Raw genomic sequence first — 20,413 nt, 5'->3', positions numbered from 1 at the left:
AAAAAAGAATGGTGGGAGAAGAGACATGGAAAGAGATTCAGAGAATGAATGAAAGAGGGAGTTGGGAGGGGTGGTGGGGGTAGATACAGAAGAGTTTGTGGATATTGCGGTCAGACAGTTGCAGCTGTTATGATCTTTGTATGTCTGTGTGTGTGTGTGTGTGTGTGTGTGTGTGTGTGTGTGTGTGTGTGTGTGTGTGTGTGTGTGTGTGTGTGTGTTGATGTGAATGAAGGTGAGAAAGAGAGAGATACAAGTGGAGGGTAAAGATGATAAATGATGTTCCATACAGAATAATTACTATCACAAATATTCTGAGGTCTGTCCCACCTGTCTCCATGAAACATTAAAATACTACATGCTCATGTTGTATACTTTCAGCAAAGTTGTGGTAAATCTTCAGTCCTGCATTCAAAATATTGCTTAGAAAGTACAAAAGTCATTATGCAGCAGAACAGTCTCTGTCGGAGGTATATTATTATATATTACATTTGACAGACATAAACTGGTAAGAAGCACTAAAGGGCTCAGGATACTTAAGATACACATTTTATTTCAGTCATGATGTCATTTGTATGTAAAATTTCAATCGACTGACTAACTTATTAAACAAAGCGCTCAAAGCAGCAGACTCACTAGATCTGCTTCAAGAGGTGATTGTGTCATTTCACATAGGTCAAGCTCTTTTAGCATATCTACATTCTCTGTGAAGGCAGCTCACTCGTGGAATGCTCTGCCACCACATATACGCACACAAAACACATACAAAACATTCAAACTTAGCCTTAAGGAATGGCTTGTTGTCAATCAGGTGTGCAAGCATTGATGTACTGTCTGTCCTGCCTGCTTGTTTTGCCTATATGTGCACTTGTCTTGTTCAGTGTCACTATTTTCCATTTTTGATGTGTGTTATGTGTCTCAGTGTTATATGTGCTTGTACTGTAGGTGGGTTTGTTCTGCTCTGCTCTAGTGTCGTACACTTTTCTTTTGCTTATATGTGTATTAGTTTTGTCTATACGTTACTGTCTATCTATGAATTTTAATTCCATTTTATTTGAAATTTTGTAATTTTTACGCAGCCTTCGAACATCTGGCTGGGGACAGCAGATGAAAACTAGCCTCTCTGGCTAACTCTGGCTCACCTACAGTTTCACTGTTGATTGGTGTGCATTGTCCCTGCAAAATAAATAAACAAATAAATACAAAAATAAAATAAACTAACTTACTACAGGTTTCAAATAAATGCAGTGAAGAAAAAAGTAGAAAGTTCCCTCTGAAATATAGTGGAGAAGAAGTATATGGTAATACTAAAAAGTACCTAAACATTGCACTGTAGTGGAGTACTTGGGTAAATGTACTTAGTCAGATTCCACCACTTCTTACAGATTGACGCTGTAAAGAAAGGTCACATCAGGATCAATCAATACCACAAGGGTCCCTTAATAAATCTGACCGCAAGAGGGTTAATGATTAATGATTAATGATTTTAAAAACATATTTCTGTCTGCCTTTGAAAGGGTTTTCTGCTGTTGTAGAATAACTAAATGTATTCTGTCATTTGGTTTGAACTTTCTAAAACAGTGAGAAATGAGGAGTGTTTTAAATATATTGACCAAAAACAGAATTGGTTCAGATGAAAATGCTTCATCTGACTGCAGGGTCATCTCAGCTGATGCTAATGTAACATAATACACCTTCATGCTGACTTCACAGAAGCAACTGCCTAAAGTTAACCTGTCCGTCATTAACGGGCCATTGACTCGCTGAAACTTTACCTGACTCCTTCACCATCGTAACAGCAGCAATGTACAAAATGCACACAACCTCTGTGTGTGTCTTGGTCTATGAGTGTGTGTGTGTGTGTGTATGTGAGTGTGTGTGTGTGTCATTCACACAGCCACAGATCCTGTCGGTCTGTCCACTGGTGATTCCATTGACACGCCATGTCAGACTGCACGCTTATGTAACATCAATATGAGTGTGTGTGTGGATGAGGTTGTGTTACACGAAAAGGCCAAAAGAACAAACGTGCAAATATAAACAAACAAGCACTCACACTCACACACACACACACACATACACACACACACACACACACACACACACACACACACACACACACACACACACACACACATACACACCATTCATACCCAGACAGTGTTTTGCTGCACTATGCATGTGAATGTTAGTTGTTACATGATTGCTGTTACACCAGCTGTGTTATCATGGCACTGTGGCCTGGTTCAGTTCAGTCCAGCACAGCTTAGAAGGAGTTCCAAACTACCCCTGGTTTGTCTCGTTGGACAACGAGACGAACAACTGCTTTCATCAGATTTCTCATGCTCTGCATGGTTGTTAATTAAGACGTGTTTTGAGTGTGTGTGTTTGTGCAGGGTGTTGGGTTCAGCATCCACACCATCATCATGATAATTTAATTAGCAATTAGCAAATGAATCGTGATTTGATAAAACAGAAATCAAGAATCCAGAAATATCTAAATGATGCACACAGGAGCAGCTTGTTAAATAATCCAAACAGGAAAAGTCACAAACCACATTGGGCAGAATGTCGAGTGTTATGCAGAAATATTTAAAGAATATTCAAAGCTTCATTTTTCTGCCACATCTGACCTTACTTGGTCAAGACTTTACTACTTTAGGTTTTTATTTAGAGCAGAAATGGCCAATGCTGAGATATTCACACACACAAACATACTCCACTCCTAATATCACTGTCCAATTTGTCTTCCTAATGTGCAATAAAACTCCATTTGACTAATGAGCTAATCAGGAGCGCAACTCTAATCAAATCAGAACGGCCATGGTCATCACTCTAATCAGACTATTACTACCTGCTATATCTGATTACTGTACCGCAAAATGACTACCCAACTAACGGCTAATAACGGGCTTTTCCTGAGCTCACTATAAAGTGCTGCATGAATGATTCCTAAACCCGGAAATGACTGAGCATTTTTACACTTCTAGTTATCTCGTCTCAAAGTCAATGTGTCTTTTGGGTAAGATGCCTGATATAGGATCTGTGGTTAACACAACCTTAATAGATCGCTAACTCAAATGGAAAAATCCCATTGGCTTTTTGTCGAGGTAACCAGGGCAATGATAATTTCCGGGTCGGCCTTCATCCCTAAAGCATAGTACAGTTTATACAATACACACACCCTGTCCTGTTATTTTGTGATGTTATTTCGATAAAACTATCATTTAACCACAGTCTGCTTGGTCTATTAGTTTCAAACATTTCTGAGAACTATCAGCAAGGGAGAGTAACAACATACACACACTATAAATATAATGCAATTCTGTAGACAGCTCAGAGAGCAAGTTTATGTTCAGCACTGAAGCACTTCAGGCTGTCAGCGCTTCACTTAAAGGGCAGTTTGCGGAATAAGTAATAGTGATAAAAGTAAGAAGTTGAATACTTTGTTTTTCTTACAGCAGCCAGTGTACTATGTAGACATCTCATCACATGGTGATATTGTGAGTTTGATCGAGACATTTCTCCCCTTCTCTCTTTGTCCCATCATTCCTTTAGTGTCTGATATATCTTGATTCCAGGACTACCTTGAACATTACTGAAATATGCAATTAATTTGGCGACATAGATTATGTTATGTTTCTCAATACACTGTTATTCTTTTCACTTTTTTGGACTGTAAGTTCCTTTAAGATGCTATGATAGCAGACGCTTGAAAAATTGTTTTCAAACTTTTAGTACGATTGCAAGACTTAATAACTCAACCTGTATTTTGTAACAGCTATTTTTAGTATCAGAGGTGGTAGGTAAATAGTTTGTTAAATTCACACGCGCTGTTCTCTGCTAGGAGCAGTGATACTATCTACTGTATCCATACCATCCAGCCATCAAACCTACCTGCACATGGGCCTGTATTTGTGAAAAGTGGCAAATGAGCGGCATGTGTGGGGGCGTTTCCAGTGAGTGTGCGGTCCAGATGTAGGTGTCATTTGGCCATGGCCTGCTTCCAGCCTTGCCCTTGGCTTTACTCTTTGTGGGACTCTTCTTCACACTGTCCCTAAGGTTGGGGAACTTTCCCCTGGAGCCCCTGGTGGCCAGGTTGGTTGGCAGTGTGCTCCACCCATAACCGCCCAGCCCTGAACACAGGGGGAGCTGTGGCGAGTGAAAAGGGTGGATAGACAGTGACTGGGAGGCGTGAGGAAGAGGAGAAGGGCAGTGATGGTGGTGTTGGTACTGCTGGAACAGCGAGTGGTGACTGGGTGAATGGAGCTGCATCTGCTGCTGCTGCTGTTGTTGGCGGTAGATTTGATGCGTTGATTGTGAAGAAAGCAGGTGACTTGGCGAGGCCGGTGGATGGTAGTGTTGCTGGTTGTGAGAATGATGCTGCAGCTGATGATGACTCGATGATAGGTGAAGCTGGTGGTGACTTGGCGAGTGAAGTAGGCGATTTGGCGATGGTGGAGCCAGTTGGTAAGTTGACGACGGCAGAGCTAACTGATGACTTGGAGATGGTGGTGCTATGTGGTAGTAGCTGGGAGAGGGAGAAGGAAGCAGAAGTTTTGGCGTATGGCAGCCATGTTTCGGCGAATGGGGATGCTGATTTGGGGAGTGCAGCGGTAAAGGCTGCAGCTGGTGATTTGGCGTCTGTATTTGCAATAAATGCTGACTATGCTTTGTATGAGAGTGGCTCTTTCCTGACTTGGCCTTCCCTTTGCCAGACTTGCCCTTAGTGGAGCCACTGCTGGGCTTCTTGGGGCTACAGCAGAATTCATGGCTGTGGAAATAAGTGGTCATCGCTACATATATATATATATATATATATATATATATATATATATATATATATATATATATATAGTCAGAAAGGGATCTTTTTGTGTCGCTCTCACCACATCGTCTTCTTTACAGAGATGACAAAAGGGAGTAGCTCCTCAGAATCACTTGTGTCCGAATAATGTAGGTCATGCCTCTCCAGAACAACCAATCCTCCTCTGTGTCCGGTGCAAGGTTGGTAATCCCACCGTTCCTCTCTTTCTGCTGTGTGTCTAAAATCACTGAAATATCTGAACATTTAAATATTCCGGTGTTGGTGTTTTTTCCATTTCTTCTCCCTTTTAGATTAGAGCATCAACTAGTCCTGAAAAGCAAAAGAACCCTCCTTAGGTGTGATATTCAACACGACTCTTCTTGGCTTTCTCCGCTTAGGAGCCCATTGACCCTCGTACCTTCTCTCAGGGCTACAGGGTCAGTAGTAGAATAAAAGGTGTGGTCCAAAGAAGAAACAGAAGGACCACCTGGACAAGTTGAGCCTCCTTTCAGTCCTGCTTTCTCTCAGGATGGCTGTCTTTCATGCACTCCAATTGAAGATTTGTCTTCCTCATTCCGTGATTACACTCCACTTCAATGGTCAGTCAAACAGGGTAACTCACAATATCCACCTATGTTGTTGCGCACGCCAACTTTGTATCTGAAGTGTTGGTCGCTCTGTAGACGATGCAGTTAAGTCATATATTCCAAAATAAAAAGTAGAACAGGAGTTTACTCAAATTGGATTCCTTCGTTTGAATTCTTGTGTTTTCAGATTCATGTTCATTCTTTCCATCCAGATGGTTAGAAAGAGTCACATTTTCTTTGTTGTCCTTCTTTCATCTTGTCTTGCTTTATCTTTCTGTCATCAAGATTTGATATTAGGCCACGTCTCTATATGCACAATTCTCTTTCTCAGCCTCTCATCTTTCTATGCTGCCTCCCTCTCTCAGTGTCTGTCCCTCCCTCTCTTTTCAACTCTCTCTCTCCCCCTCCCTCTCTCTCCTGGACTAGCCAATTAGGGGCTTCCCTGAACTCCTGCACATGACAGCAGCCAGGCATGAATAATCGATAGGCGACCAGGGACAGTGATACAGCGCTCAGAACTCAGTCGGTGTGTATGTACAATAAACAGAGAGCTGTGATTGGCGGAGGTCAGGTTCCATCAACCTTTTGTCTTGTTATTTTAAAGCATCCGAAGGCAGGCTGGGTCAGCTGGAATAGTGTATGAAATGCCTGCTGTGTGTTTGTGTGTGTCTATATGCATTGGCCTATTTCCTTGTGAGAATGTGTGCTTCTTTGCTTGTGCGTCTGTCTCCAAGTCTAATCTTTGTTGGGGTGGAACAGGCATTTTAATCTGCAGTTTCTAACAAGTCACCATACACACACACACACACACACACACACACACACACACACACACACACACACACACACACAGTCCTCCAGGTATAGTGTAGGTCTTGTGATGATTGTGTAAAATAAAAAGCCAGTTCATTCAAGTCTATGCAGGAGCAAAAGCTGACAGTAATCACTGCAAATGTCTCTCCTCTTTTGGTTTCTATAGAAACTTGATACTTCAACCACATTGTATCTACTGTTGTTGTACAGAAACTATAAAGAAACACTAAACTCGTATTATGTCCTGATTTAAATAATAATTTGGTTAAAATTCATATTCTATAGTTTGACTCAAGACAAACATTTATAGCATTTTTGAGAGTTTATCACTCTTGTCTTCCACTAATTGCATGGTTGGTGGTTTGATCCCCAGCTCCTCCAGGCCAGACTGAAGTGTCCTTAAACAATATACTGAACCCCAAACTGCTTCCAAAAGCAAGGCAAACCCCTTGCATGGCATCTCCATTGTATGTTGTAAAACAAACTGTTTCCTGCTTAGGTAGGAAATGCTTTAAAAGTGCCCATTTCTTATTTAAATACTAAAATATTTAGTAAATTTAGCCTAATGAAAAATGAGAATCTACTGAAATGTGATTATATTTGTAAGATATTCAGTTTTTCATTTTGAAACTCAGGTCTCAGGTCTAAAAAAATACTAACTACTCTCACACAACAAGTGCTCATGTATCCAATTGTATGCTCACTACTTCCATAAACACATGCATCCTCGCTAAATTCTTACAATTTAAAACACTTCCACTTAATATATTTAGCAAAGATATATGCGTGTTTGGGAAGCACTGGGCATACGACTGGATTATACGGCACAAGTTGTGTAAGAGTTGGTAAACGGATGTGTGCTGTTGTTAAACGTGACCCCCATTTACGTTAATTCAACAAGAATTTTCTCCTTTTTTATTCTTTGTTCAACGTGGAATTCTTTTTTAAGAGTTTAAGGCAATGGGGGGTGAGTAATTGATATAAAATAATCATGTTGTGCTTGAAGTATTCCTTTAAAACCACAAGTCATCAGAATTTCTCCAAACACAGCAGCCTTTTAAAGTATTTGTTGATTTATATAGTTACATGGAAATGACTTTTACAGTAATGTGCAGAATGCTCACTATTTTTAATATCATATTTAATAATTGCTTTTGGCTTTTTACAGCGGCTGGTATTTAAGAAAGAGCAGAAGATGCCATTGGTTTATACACAGAGCTGGATATACACACAAAAACAGCTATCAGCTATGAGGTCGAAGCCTCTATAATGTCAGTAAATATATGCCACTCGCCCCAAACCAACCTGATAAGAGAGAGAGAGAGAGAGAGCGAGGGGCAGATAGACAGGCAGACGAGGGACATTAAGAAGCAGCACCCATGTGGAGAGCACAAATAGATGAAAAGATGGTAAGGGTGGTTGAGAGAAAGGCTGTTATAGCCACCCAGTGTGTGTGTGTGTGTGTGTGTGTGTGTGTGTGTGTGTGTGTGTGTGTGTGTTCCCGGTGTAAAGTGCTGCTAGCGCTGCAGGCTAACTGCTCTGTCAGGAGAGGATGAGCAAGGAGAATAGCCTGTTGGCATCACAATGCTAGATGAAGCCCACACTAATATAGTGGTGGAAGGGTTGCTGTGAGGAATGGTTGAAGACGAGGTGAAACAAAGATAGAGTGAGTAAAAGAGTTAGGCTGAGGGTTTGAGTTTTAGTTTAGTAGAATTTTAAATAATCAAGTCTTATCAGGCAAAATCCCAAGTATGATTTTAGTAGATGCTACGAATGCTATATCCATATCAAAGGACAAAACATTACCCTCAAATATTGTTATGTATAAGACCTCTGAGTCAGCGTGCCCACGCCACGTCAAGATCTACTTAGTTTTCTACCCCACTCAGTTTTGACACGGCTCTTTGAAGAATTCTTAAGAAACACATCGAATTAGTTCATCATGAACTCTGTAAAACAGTTTGCTCAATTGAATCCTCGTGTCATGTTCTGTGTCACACTGACCTGATGAAATTAAGGAAGAACATCCTCATTTATCGAGCGTCAAATCTTTTCTACTCCACTTAATAAGTGTAATGGATTTTCATGAGTGTAGGGAACACAAACACATATTACATTGTTACAGGTCAGTCTGACCTGTAAATGAGCCCATCCCCACCCCAAAACGATACTCATTTCATGCTGTTGCTTTAGTTTAATAGGAAACAAATCAAGTGTGAAAGCCATCTATGACTATATTTAAGACATTGCAATCATACTACTATAAACTGTATAAACAATCCTCCGAACACTTGCCACCTCTTTGCTATTCCTCAAATTAAACTATCATGACTCCTGATTTCTAAACTTCTGATCTGCTGAAGAGGATCTGTGACTATGTTAAGCAGAATTGATGGGAATCAAGTTTTAAATTGGGAAAGCAGACATGCAACAGGAAATAACATCTTGGCAAGGGGCTCTAGTGATTTGCATTGGAAAGACTTGCAAAAAACATTTAATATATGTAATCTATTTCCCAACTCCACTATATGCAGGAAAACAAGATTGTGATACTGAACGTCCCCAGCAGGGGGCCTCAGACTCCACAGACAGATAGAGCACATACACACATATTGTCTCCTCATCATTACTGAGTTATTTGTTTCAGCTGTCTGATATTATCAGCACTGATTGACATCATGTATGATATCATACAAAGATACTGCAGCACTGCATCTCACGTCAATGTCTAGTTGACTCCTAGAAAAGATGAAAATGGTGGTAGGAAATGCAAGCACACAGGGGAAGATGGGCTTTTAATCCAGTTTGAGCACAATCATAACACAAAATGATGCACTATAGCATAATAATTCAATCAATTTGGAAAATATTGCTGTGGTAGTTGGTTGGTTTCATTTTAGTATAATTTGTCCGGCATGTATTGATGTAGAGCGTAACATAGTACTGCAAATAATTTAAACTATAGGCTAGTGTAATTACATGGTTCAATATTTAAGAATGATAACCAAATAACTCCAAGTATTGCCGTGTTTTCAGCTCTATTAATTGTTTTAAATACAAACTGGTTTAACCGTTCCTGACTGAACTTAATTATAGTCATACATAAATGGACACAGAATAACTGCCTAATGGCTGCAGATACTCTGAAGGTAAAGAACATGAAAACACTGCATCTCAACACAGCAGAGCTGTGGTCTCCATGGATCAGCGGGGGATCAGACATGTGAGGTTACAGCCTGAGATGTTCATTATCATACATCACACCAGCAGCCACACACAACGTGGCAGAATAAAATTGGTTTCAATTTATCTGTTATGATTAGAGCAGGGATTTGTTTTGGGATGAGGCTGGAAGGTTATGGTGTGGTGTGAAAGGCAGCATCATTACAGAACTGACATTATGACTGAAAATAATGTCAGTTTGGATCATTTACATTCAAGCTGCGTTAGCTCACATTCTATGTTTGTGGCAATAAAAGATTTCCACTTGCGGGATTAATAAAGTACTTATCTATCTATCTATCTATCTATCTATCTATCTATCTATCTATCTATCTAGCTATCTAGCTATCTAGCTATCAGATAAGGTAATGTGGTGAGAAAACAAGTCTTTTCCAAAACAAAGTCACAGAAAACAGCCAGCACACCAAACTGGTATCGCTAATGTGGTAACCAACAATTGCCTACTAAAGCACCCAACAGAGACAGAGCAACATGAGCATCCCATTGGAGTCATGATTCTGGCCACCTGACCAACCCAGTAGACTCCAGTAGATGCTCTACTGTCTTCACCACAGATACTCTGCTTATCCAGCTTGTTTGAAAAGGGAAACAACTACTTTTTACATGAAGGTTTGAGGAGAGCCACGAGATTTAGAAAATATGTGTCACAGCTCATTAAGGGGAACTTTTGCTCAAAACAAGGTACTAAAAGAAGCAATGCTGTGTAGGGCTACAATATAATTTGATTCATTCAAACACTTAAAAAGGTCCCCTGTGGAGTTTTCTTGTCACGATTTGTCGCGAAAAAATCCCACCAGACCATACAGGTCACCAAAACAATCTGTGTAAGCACACTGTTTCCTACTATATGCAGTCTGTCCAACTACATAAGGGCCCAAGGCTTCTCAGGGGACCCACAAATACCACTGTGACCACAAACTGCACCGTAGAATTTACCTGGCAAATTTTACCTTATTTTTTGGTTTGCAAGAACTTTATCTGAAGGCCTATTTTCTAAAAGACCCTTATAAGAGTATCATTTTAAGTATGTATCATGGTTCTCTCTCAACATGTATGACAACCAATATGTTGTACCGTGAGTCACAGGCGCATTTATGATTTAGTGGATGAGACTCATGTAGCTTTATCTGAAGTTAATATGAAGCACAGGTTTAAAAAAAATAATAGATCTGTTTGCCTAAATTGTCAATGAACTGCAATCCAATATCCTCTCTAATCATTCCAAACACCGTAAGAAGGGCTAGTACATACTGTAATGGGATCTGAGAGTTAGCAGTGGTGTCAACAGGGGGAGTCTTCTACACTCCCTAGAGCTGACCTCAGAATGATCAGGAAACGATCCCACTTGTGTGGCCTCGGGTAAGATCACTTCCTCAGGTCAGGACACTCGGTTCAACAGTAACTGAGAGAAAGTAATGTCTTCTCTGTAATGGTATTCTCTGTTAAGGATATGGTCTCAGTATCTGCTACAGATGAGTTAGCTACTCTGTCTCTCTCTATCTAGGTGTCCATGTCTGCCAGCCTCGAGATCTCCTCCTCCACGACTTAATTTCTAACTCTATTTTTAAATGCTTAGAGATGCCACCTTCTGTCTATCGCTGGCAGAGATCAAGGAGATGCAACATGACAAAAAAGTTTCTATTTAGACTAACTTCCAATACTATAGGACATAATTACAAAGATGTTGCTCATTAATTCCTCCTCAAGTTCTATAATTTATTACAAACACACAATAGGTCGTCCACAAGCTCACATCACAGGTATAAACACAATTGAGAAATAACAGTGATGCTAATGGTATGCAACTAACGATTACTTTTTTCTCTATGAATCATTTTCCTAAAAATCAATACAAAATTGTGAGAAATGTACATTACAATTTTCCACAGTGAAAAGATATCAATATTAAAATTGCTTGTCTTATCCAAACAACTGCCCAAAACCCACAGATATTGAGTTAGTAGGCATCAAATCCACACATTCAGGAATATGGAAGCACATGTTTGGCATTTTAGTTTTAAAAATGACTGAAATGATTGATTATGAACACAGTTCCAGGATTGTTTCAGCTCTAAACGACTCAACCGCAAACAAGGACATTCTTTCCACCACAGGTCAAAACTGACCAAGCGAGTACAAGCAACTGTGGCAAAGTCAAATTACAGGTTATTTCTTTCTTTTAGTCATAACTCCAGCAACCAGCACTTTGTTTACCAAGACATGGTGGTTTGTATAGATCGGACTTTCTAATGGCAGGCAGGTTCCCTCCTCCTTGAACCACTGGCGGTGCTGACATTCACTCGTGTCACAGGATGCCAGAGAATTACATTAAACTTTAATAGTAATCAAGAAACACACTGACTGGCCTACGAGGAGGCACAACAATTACAGGTCCAGATCGATAGCATCACATGGGACAACATTTTTGGGTTGTTTTGTGGTCTCTTTGTAACAATGGCTTTTCCAATTCAAATCAGTGTCTTAGACAGCAATGAGCCTGTCACTTACTGCAACACATCCATGTGTGACTGGATGGCGAAAGTACTAATATCACTCTGCCTGGTTATATCACACAAGCAGACAGTGTTGCTGTAATATAAAAAAGCTGAGTCTTGAAAGCAGCAATGTGTCAAAAGCTTCTGATTGTTTTCATCATCATTTATATCCCGTTATGAAGTTATCACAAGCAGCAGAGAATAGGTCAAGCCTTTAGAAGTGTCAAACAATTCCACACTAATTACTGGAGGATGGATGGAGCTGTCATTATGTTGTATTCAGCCTCATTAGTTAGTGGTCGTATTAAGTGATTGCTCGTGGTCAGCTACTCTGCGTTGATTATATCAGCAGAGAACAGATGTGTGTGTGTACGTGTATGTGTGTGTGTGTGTGTGGGAGAAAGCTGATATGCAAGCTTCATCCCACACACAGAAGGTGATGCAACACCTCACACGCTCTCAAGCACCACAAGTCTAATGCACTACTCACTGCCACAATACAATGTGTGTGCGTGTGTGTGTATGTGTGTGAACAAGTGAATTAAGATTTTAAGTTTACACTCAGTTTTTCCTTAATTCTTAACTCACTCCCTCTCTCTCTCACACACACACACACACACACACACACACACACACACACACACACACACACAGACATCCACATGCCACGCTTTTCTTGGTGATCAGCATCACCATGACAACAGCGGATGCTGTGTTGGCCAGCATCAGAGAAGGAGCTCATTGGTTGCCACGGACGATGGTGGTCAAGGTTGTAAACATTTGCATAAGCCCCTCCCACTGATGACATACATTTCTAAAAAGCAACCTCAGCACACAACATGTAAGTTCACATGTATCAGCTGATTGGGATCAACCAGAATGGGCAGAATAGACGTCAGTCAGAGTGGTTTTCAAACAAGTCTGAACACATTAATGTTTGAACCTTCAAGCTGCCCCACCTTCCTCCCCCTCACGCCTGCACTGAAGTACTGCTCGATTCCTATGCAGCGATGATGTATAGTTTCTATATGCGCAAAGAAGTCTGCGGGAGGTGAAAACTCACGGGTATGGTGTGAAGATTCACAAACACACAACTCTTACTTTGGTCTCTTATGTACTGCCCACTCAGTAACAGATGATCAATTAAAAATGTGGCAGAAGAAGTGTTTGAGTTTCATAGTGTACAGGTACAAATGCACCTAAATATGACATTTACTGCAACATAGTATGATTAGAGCAACAGATCTAAAGAAAACCTACATATGCACTGTGGTGTACGAGGCACAGGGAGAGTGGGAAGTTTCCTAGGGCAGCAGAAGGAGAATAAGCCACACTCTATAGGAGCGGGGTGTGTGTTGGGGAGAGTACGTGGAACTCTACTGAAGGCACACACTTCGCAGTATGGGTTGATGTGTCAATGACGTGGCTCCTGACACATTTTCCATTTTGAAATGACCCAATACAGACCATTTGAAAAGTTGTAAATGCAAGAAAATGTGAACGTGAAAGACATCAGCTGACAAAAAGTTGACTATAATGCAATTCCGTTGAAAAGCTCTACACATAAATGTCATTTCCATATCTCATTCTAGCAAAGATTGTGATAATAATACCAAATAATAAAAAGAAATCGGCTTCGATACAGGTGAACTGTATGGCCAAATCCCAATGTCCCCCCTTACAGACTCACGGACTTTGAGGCGCGCTCCCGCGAAGCCCGTGAGGGTTTAGGGATGTCCCACTGTCAAATCGTCAAGTGTTTGATGGCTCTCTGGCAGACATTTTGAGCCCTTTATGAACCCTTTCCATAAGTCAGCATGGTATGCTGACTTAGCCTAAGGGAATTACCCACAAGTCATAGCAATGTGACGTTAAACACGAGGTAACCAGTTGACGCATGGAGACGTTAAAAAAAAAGGTAAACAAAGAGGACGGCTCACGTGTGTTCAGCCTGTCTTATTATATTTACACTGAAACATTAAGGGTTAAAGATGGAACAAAAAATAAACTTGAAATCAGAGGATATTTATTTATTTATCCATCAAATATTTGATTTTGTCATCGAAGATATTTTGACAAAAACAAGTAAATAGATTGTATGAAATTACCTCTCATCTTTTGAGGAAAGAGCCTGGAAGACGTTCAAATCAGGGAGTACAAAGTATAAAATAAATACCCACAATTATACATCTTATTTGTTGTTGTTTTCATGGTAATGTGATATGTTGCAGAAAAGTGCTGTCCCATTCACATTTATACCATTTCGAGCCCTTGCAGCCTCTCACACTCAACCACTTACCAGGTGACGTCAATTAAGTCCTTGAGGGTTCAGGGCTTAAGGTTTAGGGAGGACATTGGGATTTGGCCTATGGTCTCCATCCAAACCTTCCCAAGTATTTAATTTCTTTTAACATTTCTCCTAACCTTTCCGTTGCTTTGTGAGAACATCGAACAAATTGCAGAAAAGCCAAAGAGGAAATGGAGGTAGTAATACCAGTGTCACTTACTTACTGCCTCTGATGTTGACACTATTAACATTCCTGTCTTATCCAATCCGGCTAAAATAATCGATTAACTGACAAATAATATAAGTCTGTCAGCTGACTTAATGTGTGCTCTTTATGTTGATGGCTACATTTTCATCTAAGCAGGTAACGTATATGATATATTCATATCGCCCACTTTGAGCTAATAAGCTATCAGATTTCTCTCACAGTCCTAATCAATCACTAATTGTCTCCCTCATGTCTTATTCTCTCTCTACCTTCCTATTGCTTCATCTCTGCAGCTCTGTCCATCCCTCTCTACCCCCATTTCCTGTGACCACTAAACACATCTTTAAGGCTTTTAGAGCTGCTGCTGAAGAGCCAAGATGACTTTCATACCTCTGCTGTAGCACTCATCAATTATACAGAGACAGGGTGGGGGCTGGGGGAGAGGGAGAGAGGGCCACTGTGTGTACTAAAACAATGGAAAACAGTTGGGTCAACAATTTGATGATCGAGAGTGATGAACTCAGGTGAAGATACATTATGAGATCTAAAACGCATCGCTTTGCTAAGCTGCTCCAAGGCCACATTAATTCTGCATTTTGCTCCGCAGAAAAATGGAACAAAATCACTGTGGGTTACCTACATAACTACAATCAAACAAGTCTTACAATGTCAAAGACAGCCTGAAGTCAACACTAGAGCCACCGAAAGAGACAGGTTGACTGGTGGGCTATAACAGCACAAGCCATCAGTACCATTAAGGTCAGCAAGGATGACAATATTTGCAATACAATGTTTTCTTGTGACATAAAGTATCTCCAGACTCAAACATGTTCCAGACCTCTAAATGACACTGTTTTACACTATATGGCTTTTGTCAGAGGAAAAATGTGATTAAAGAGTAATGGATGCATGTACGTGTGATTGTGTGTGTGTGTGTGTGTGTGTGTGTTTGTGTGTTAGATCAACCATTAAAATCTAATCTGACCATGACCCTGAACACTGAGACGCAGACACACAGTCTGAAACGCGTAATGGCATATTTTTGATTTGTCTTACAAGGCCAAATCCGCAGTTCCAAACAACTTCCAACAAACGGTTAAAAAAAACAGTCTCTCCTGCATCAACAGGGCCAACAGCTCTGTGTGTGTGTCGTATAATGGCCCATCAGTCATGCAGTAAGTGCCTTAGACAGGAAAATGGCAACACCTTGGGAAAACACAGGCCAACATGATTACTGAAAAGGGGGGGGGGCAGTTTTTCCATGGGCTGTGCTTTAAATCTGCAGGCAACTGTAAAAGCGCTGCAGGGTTGAACATTGTGTGGCGCCCCGTTCACTCAGGAACTTTAGATCAATAATGCAGGTTTGGATCCAGATACATTACTGCATTTGTCGTCTGCAGTACAGAAAGTATTTAATCGTTCTGTGCAACAGTAATACATCATCAAGCTTTCTATCATTCAGGCAAAGACGTAACCATTACAATAAGTGCTTTTCCATCCACCTGTTTTTAGGATCGTTTTGAATCTTTTTTTTTACACTTGATGAGGTGGAGAAATGTATCAATAAAAGTAAAATGCAACATTGTGATGGATTCGGGCTATGTGAATAAATCATGACAAAGCATGTGGCTAAACGTCTCCTGAAGCTTATGTTATATTGTGGCAGACGAAAAAAAAATCATGAAGGGCTCAAGGAAGAGACTGTAATGTTGAGTGAATTAATGCATTGAACAATCACAAATGCAATATTTCCATCATGTTTCTACATCGCCGCTGTCCACTTGAGGTTTGACTGGTGCTCTTTAAATTACACCATCTCCTTGCGCCCTCTTGTTCTGCAATGGTTTAATGGCACCAGCCTGGAGAATCAGAGCCACTAACTGTTTATCTAAATGCACCCAACTTCTCATAATCTGCATTTTTTTATTTGACGTCTCAGTTAAAGTTTGTGCTATACATTTGGATGGAAAGTTGAGTCATATGATGAAGAAATGTTTACTTCAAAACAAACTGATCTGCTGATCAAAACGTCTGTAAATAAAATATGTGATCTCATGGAAGTGGTAAGGAGAGGTGTAGTGCACAACTTGAGACTGTGTACTGCAGACAGTGGCAGCAGCATCTGTCAACATCAGAGAGGCCTCATGCAAAGATCTTCATCAGGTACAGTAAGTAGCTCCTGGCCTGCTGGGTCCATTATAGGTGGTTTGATTTTTTATTATAATGCTGACGTAACGGGCAGCTAGTTGGATTTATACTTGAAGCAGGGGTTAATGGCAGTCCCACCATAAATAGCTACATGGTAGGCTTTGAGTTATAGTTCAGCATCATATTTAACCCATTCAAAGCAGCACTAGATGTATCGTTCATAATCAGGCCGTGCTGTGCTTTAATTACATTATGAGCAAATTTCCTAGTTACAGTTGTGGGCTACTCATGTACTTAAAGCTCTGCATTAACATCAAGGCTACTTCTATTTTGCCACCTCTGATTGCTGCATTGAGACGTGCTGTTTGTAGAATGATAGCTGATTGTAGAACATTAGCAGCAGATGTATTTTTGCCAGGTGTGTGTTACTGAAAAGGAGAAGATCACTGAGTCTTTCTTTAATTTATTTAATGTTGTCTTCGCTGTTAATGTTCAACAAAATTTAAAGAATCCGATACAGGCTGTGGCTGTAGTTGCACATGAGCTGTGGCGTAGTTACGTCTGCTACGTAGGCTCTGTAGCATTGTGTTAATAGTATAAATCCTGCTGAAATATGTGAAAAATGTACATACAAAGCCACATTTTCTATAAAACACACAGGATTCCTATAGCTCATTTGTGCCAAAGTATAACAAAGGCACCATACAAACATGTGGTGACTCCTCTCTCATCAGGTGAGCCTCACGTCTTCCCTTTCCATGGCACTGGTCTTGATTTCAATGTGTATTTAGCATGTAGTGACACTGGACTACGCAGCTAAACGATGGCTTTGCCATGGCAACGCACCGGCTCTCTGGATCTCATACACTATGCCAAGACTCATTGCCATGACAACACGATCACAAATCTCAACCATCAACAGAGAGCTGCTTTAACTTTAATTTAAAAAAAACTCCCTGCTTCCCCCGACTGCCTCCCTGTTTTGGCTAAGAAACTGAAACTAGAGAATAATGGAATGACCAACCCCATGTATGCACACACACACACACACACACACACACACACACACACACACACACACACACACACACACACACACAGACACACACACACACACACACACACAGACCCAACAAAAACCCAGGTTAAGTTACATGCTTCCCACCCTGATCCCCTACCACCCCTCAAGCGTAAAGCACACGCACACACGCACACACACTCACACACACGCACAGAGGGTGTGACGTGTGTGTTACCTGGCTAGCAGTGATACAGTCGGTGAAGGCACTCCTCCTGGAGAAGAACGTAAGGAGCTGCTGCCAGCGAGAGGAGGAGGTGGAGGGGGAGGAGGAGGCGGGAGAGGACGTGGAGGGGGATGAGGTGTGGGGAGGTGGGAGATCCTCCGAGGAGCCCCGCTTGGGCCCCAGCTTCTGTTTGACTCCATGACCAGCCCCTTGACCCCCGCCCACCCTCGCGCTGCGGGGGTACAGGGTGTTGTTGCCGAAAATATAGTTCATCGTCTCTGCTGTCTGCTCTTCCCTTAGACACACAAGATAGAGTTCATGATGTAGCGCTTCTCCCCTGCTTCATCTCTAATTTCCCTCCTCTGTCTCTTCGCTTTCTCTCTCTTTCTCTGAAGCTCTTAAGGTGTTGCTGTCAAATAAAGTCCAGCACTTCATTATTTGCGGTCACCAGTTTCTGCTGAAGATTATGTTGCTATATTCATCCTCTTCTCCATTTTCACTTATTATTTTCTCTTTATCTTCCCTTTTCTCTTCTTTGGCTTCCTCAGGAATGAGAGAGCAGCTGGCAGATGAAGAGATTAGGAGGAGCTGGAGGAGGAGTTGGAGGAGGAGGTAGAAAGTGCAGGGCAGGTAGACAGGGTCCTCTTAGAGTTTGAGCATCAGTCGTTCTGTCAAGTTCTTTGTACATCGTCAATCCATCTGCAGCTCTGTGTTTGTTGTCCATCCATTTGTCCATCTTCCCGACTTCTCATAGCCAGAAGAAATGTCCAACATCCACATCTCTGGTAGTCCAAAATATCCTCTCTTCAACTCTTCCTTTCCTCTCTTCAGAGAGTAGACAGAGTGAGGGGGAGCGTGGGCCAGGCAACGACAGGATATGAGGATTGATTATTTAAGGGGGTTCACTCTTTCTCTCTGTCTTTCTCCACCCCACCTCTTCCTCCCTCCCTCCCTCCTCCTCTCTAGTCCAAGGAGATGACCAGTCAATCTCCCCTCTGTCACTGAGTGTGCTCCCATTAAATATGGAGGGAAGACGGGAGGGAGGGATGGGTGGCTGGATGGATGGGTGAAAGGAGGGAGGTGGAAGGACGCAGGCGAGGAGGAGAGCATCTGAAGTAGGAGGATGGTTGGAGGAATCGCTCTGCAACTCTTCTGTTTCTGCTCCCCTCCCTCCTACATCTGTGATGTCGCTCCAAGTCTCAGTCTCTCTTCAGTACAGTATTATTCAGTCTCTCTTTCTCTCGCTCTCTTCTTTCTACCTACTCTCTCTCTCTCTCTTTCTTGCTCTCTCTCCCTCTGCTTGTCTTTCAGCAAATTGTCTTTTCCAGTCTTTTATTGGAGCTGCAACCTGACACCTCTCTCTCTCTCTCTCTCTCTCTCTCTCTCTCTCTCTCTCTCTCTCTCTCTCTCTCTCTCTCTCTCTTTTCTCTCTCTCAGATATCATTACTGGTACAAGCCACGCCCCTACATTCCAGACAGCCAATGACATAACAGAGCCCCCCCCCACTCCAAATACACACACACCCTCACACATGCATGTACACACAAACACATGCAATGATGCCTGTTGCAGGTTGAGTAAGATATGAGGTAGAAAACAGCTAAGTGCCACAGAAGTAGATGCTAGCGGTGGCTAGACAGATAATAAGATAAATGTGTTTTGTGTGAGTAGGTGTGCTTGTGTGTGTTTGTGTGTGTGTGTGTGGGAGAGAGAGAGCAGCAAGAGTGAAATAAGAGAATGTTTACCCAGTTTCACCTGGTAACAACAATTGACACTGAAGCACTGTACAATAATGCTTTTAATGTGTGTGTGTGTGTGTGTGTGTGTGTGTGTGTGTGTGTGTGTGTGTGTGTGTGTGTGTGTGTGTGTGTGTGCATGTGCCTGTGATTGTCAAAAGAGCATGCATGCATCAGTTGATCAGTTTATTGTTTATTTCTGTGTGTGTGTGTGTGTGTGTGTGTGTGTGTGTGTGTGTGTGTGTGTGTGTGTGTGTGTGTGCGCTAGAGAGATCTTCTCCTGAGGCTGTTTCCGGACACTGCAGCACCCAGCTCTCCCACACACTCTCACTCACTCTCTCTCATGCACACGGAGACACACAGACATACACGTGAACACATAGAGCACAACTCTAGAATGGAAAACAACAGGCTGTTGTTGGGCATCGACTGAAATGAAAGAATAGAGAAGACAGGGGAAAGGAGAGGAGAAAGTATACAACCGGGCTAACAAGTGTCCGCACAGCAACCCTCAAGCATGGCATAAAGGCCGAGAGGTTTCAGCATGCAGTAAATAAGCTAGCATGGCCGAGCCAAAGGCAAGCTAAATTAAAGAGCAGCCCGGCGTGTAGCTGGCTTCATTCAGCAGGTATCTCTGAGTGACAATGCAATTACTAGCTCACTACCACAAACTAAACTATTTCCAGCAGTATCCCCTAGCGTCTGAGGTGTGCAGCTAGCATACACAGCTATCTTAGCCTCTCTGAGGATTAGCCACAGGTGGAGCAGGACCCCTGCCACAGCTTCTTCTTGTGTTTCCAAGGGTACTGTATCTATGGCAACAGCTTTTCGAGTCCTGAATTACACC

The 20,413-nt window shown here is 41.7% G+C and overlaps 1 protein-coding gene across 6 annotated transcripts in view; it reads right to left on the bottom strand.

Moving 5' to 3' along the window:
* Positions 1–20,413, bottom strand: part of LOC137870442 (discs large homolog 1-like protein) — a 99,295-nt gene that overhangs the window by 46,652 nt on the left and 32,230 nt on the right. The window contains exon 1 of one of the 6 annotated variants that reach the window (XM_068707727.1): positions 17,842–19,220. The exons of the other annotated variants lie outside the window; for them this stretch is intronic. Coding sequence (XP_068563828.1) covers positions 17,842–18,102 — 261 coding nt within the window. The 5' untranslated portion in view covers positions 18,103–19,220. Of the gene's footprint in view, positions 1–17,841; positions 19,221–20,413 lie in introns of those variants that run through there. 6 annotated transcript variants of the gene reach the window in all.

Source organism: Cebidichthys violaceus, unplaced genomic scaffold, assembly GCF_023349555.1.
Source record: "Cebidichthys violaceus isolate CVI_PGR_0920_01 unplaced genomic scaffold, fCebVio1.0.p SCAF_13, whole genome shotgun sequence".
NCBI classification, from domain to species: Eukaryota; Metazoa; Chordata; class Actinopteri; order Perciformes; family Stichaeidae; genus Cebidichthys; species Cebidichthys violaceus.
This window is presented reverse-complemented; position numbering and strand designations above follow the sequence as displayed.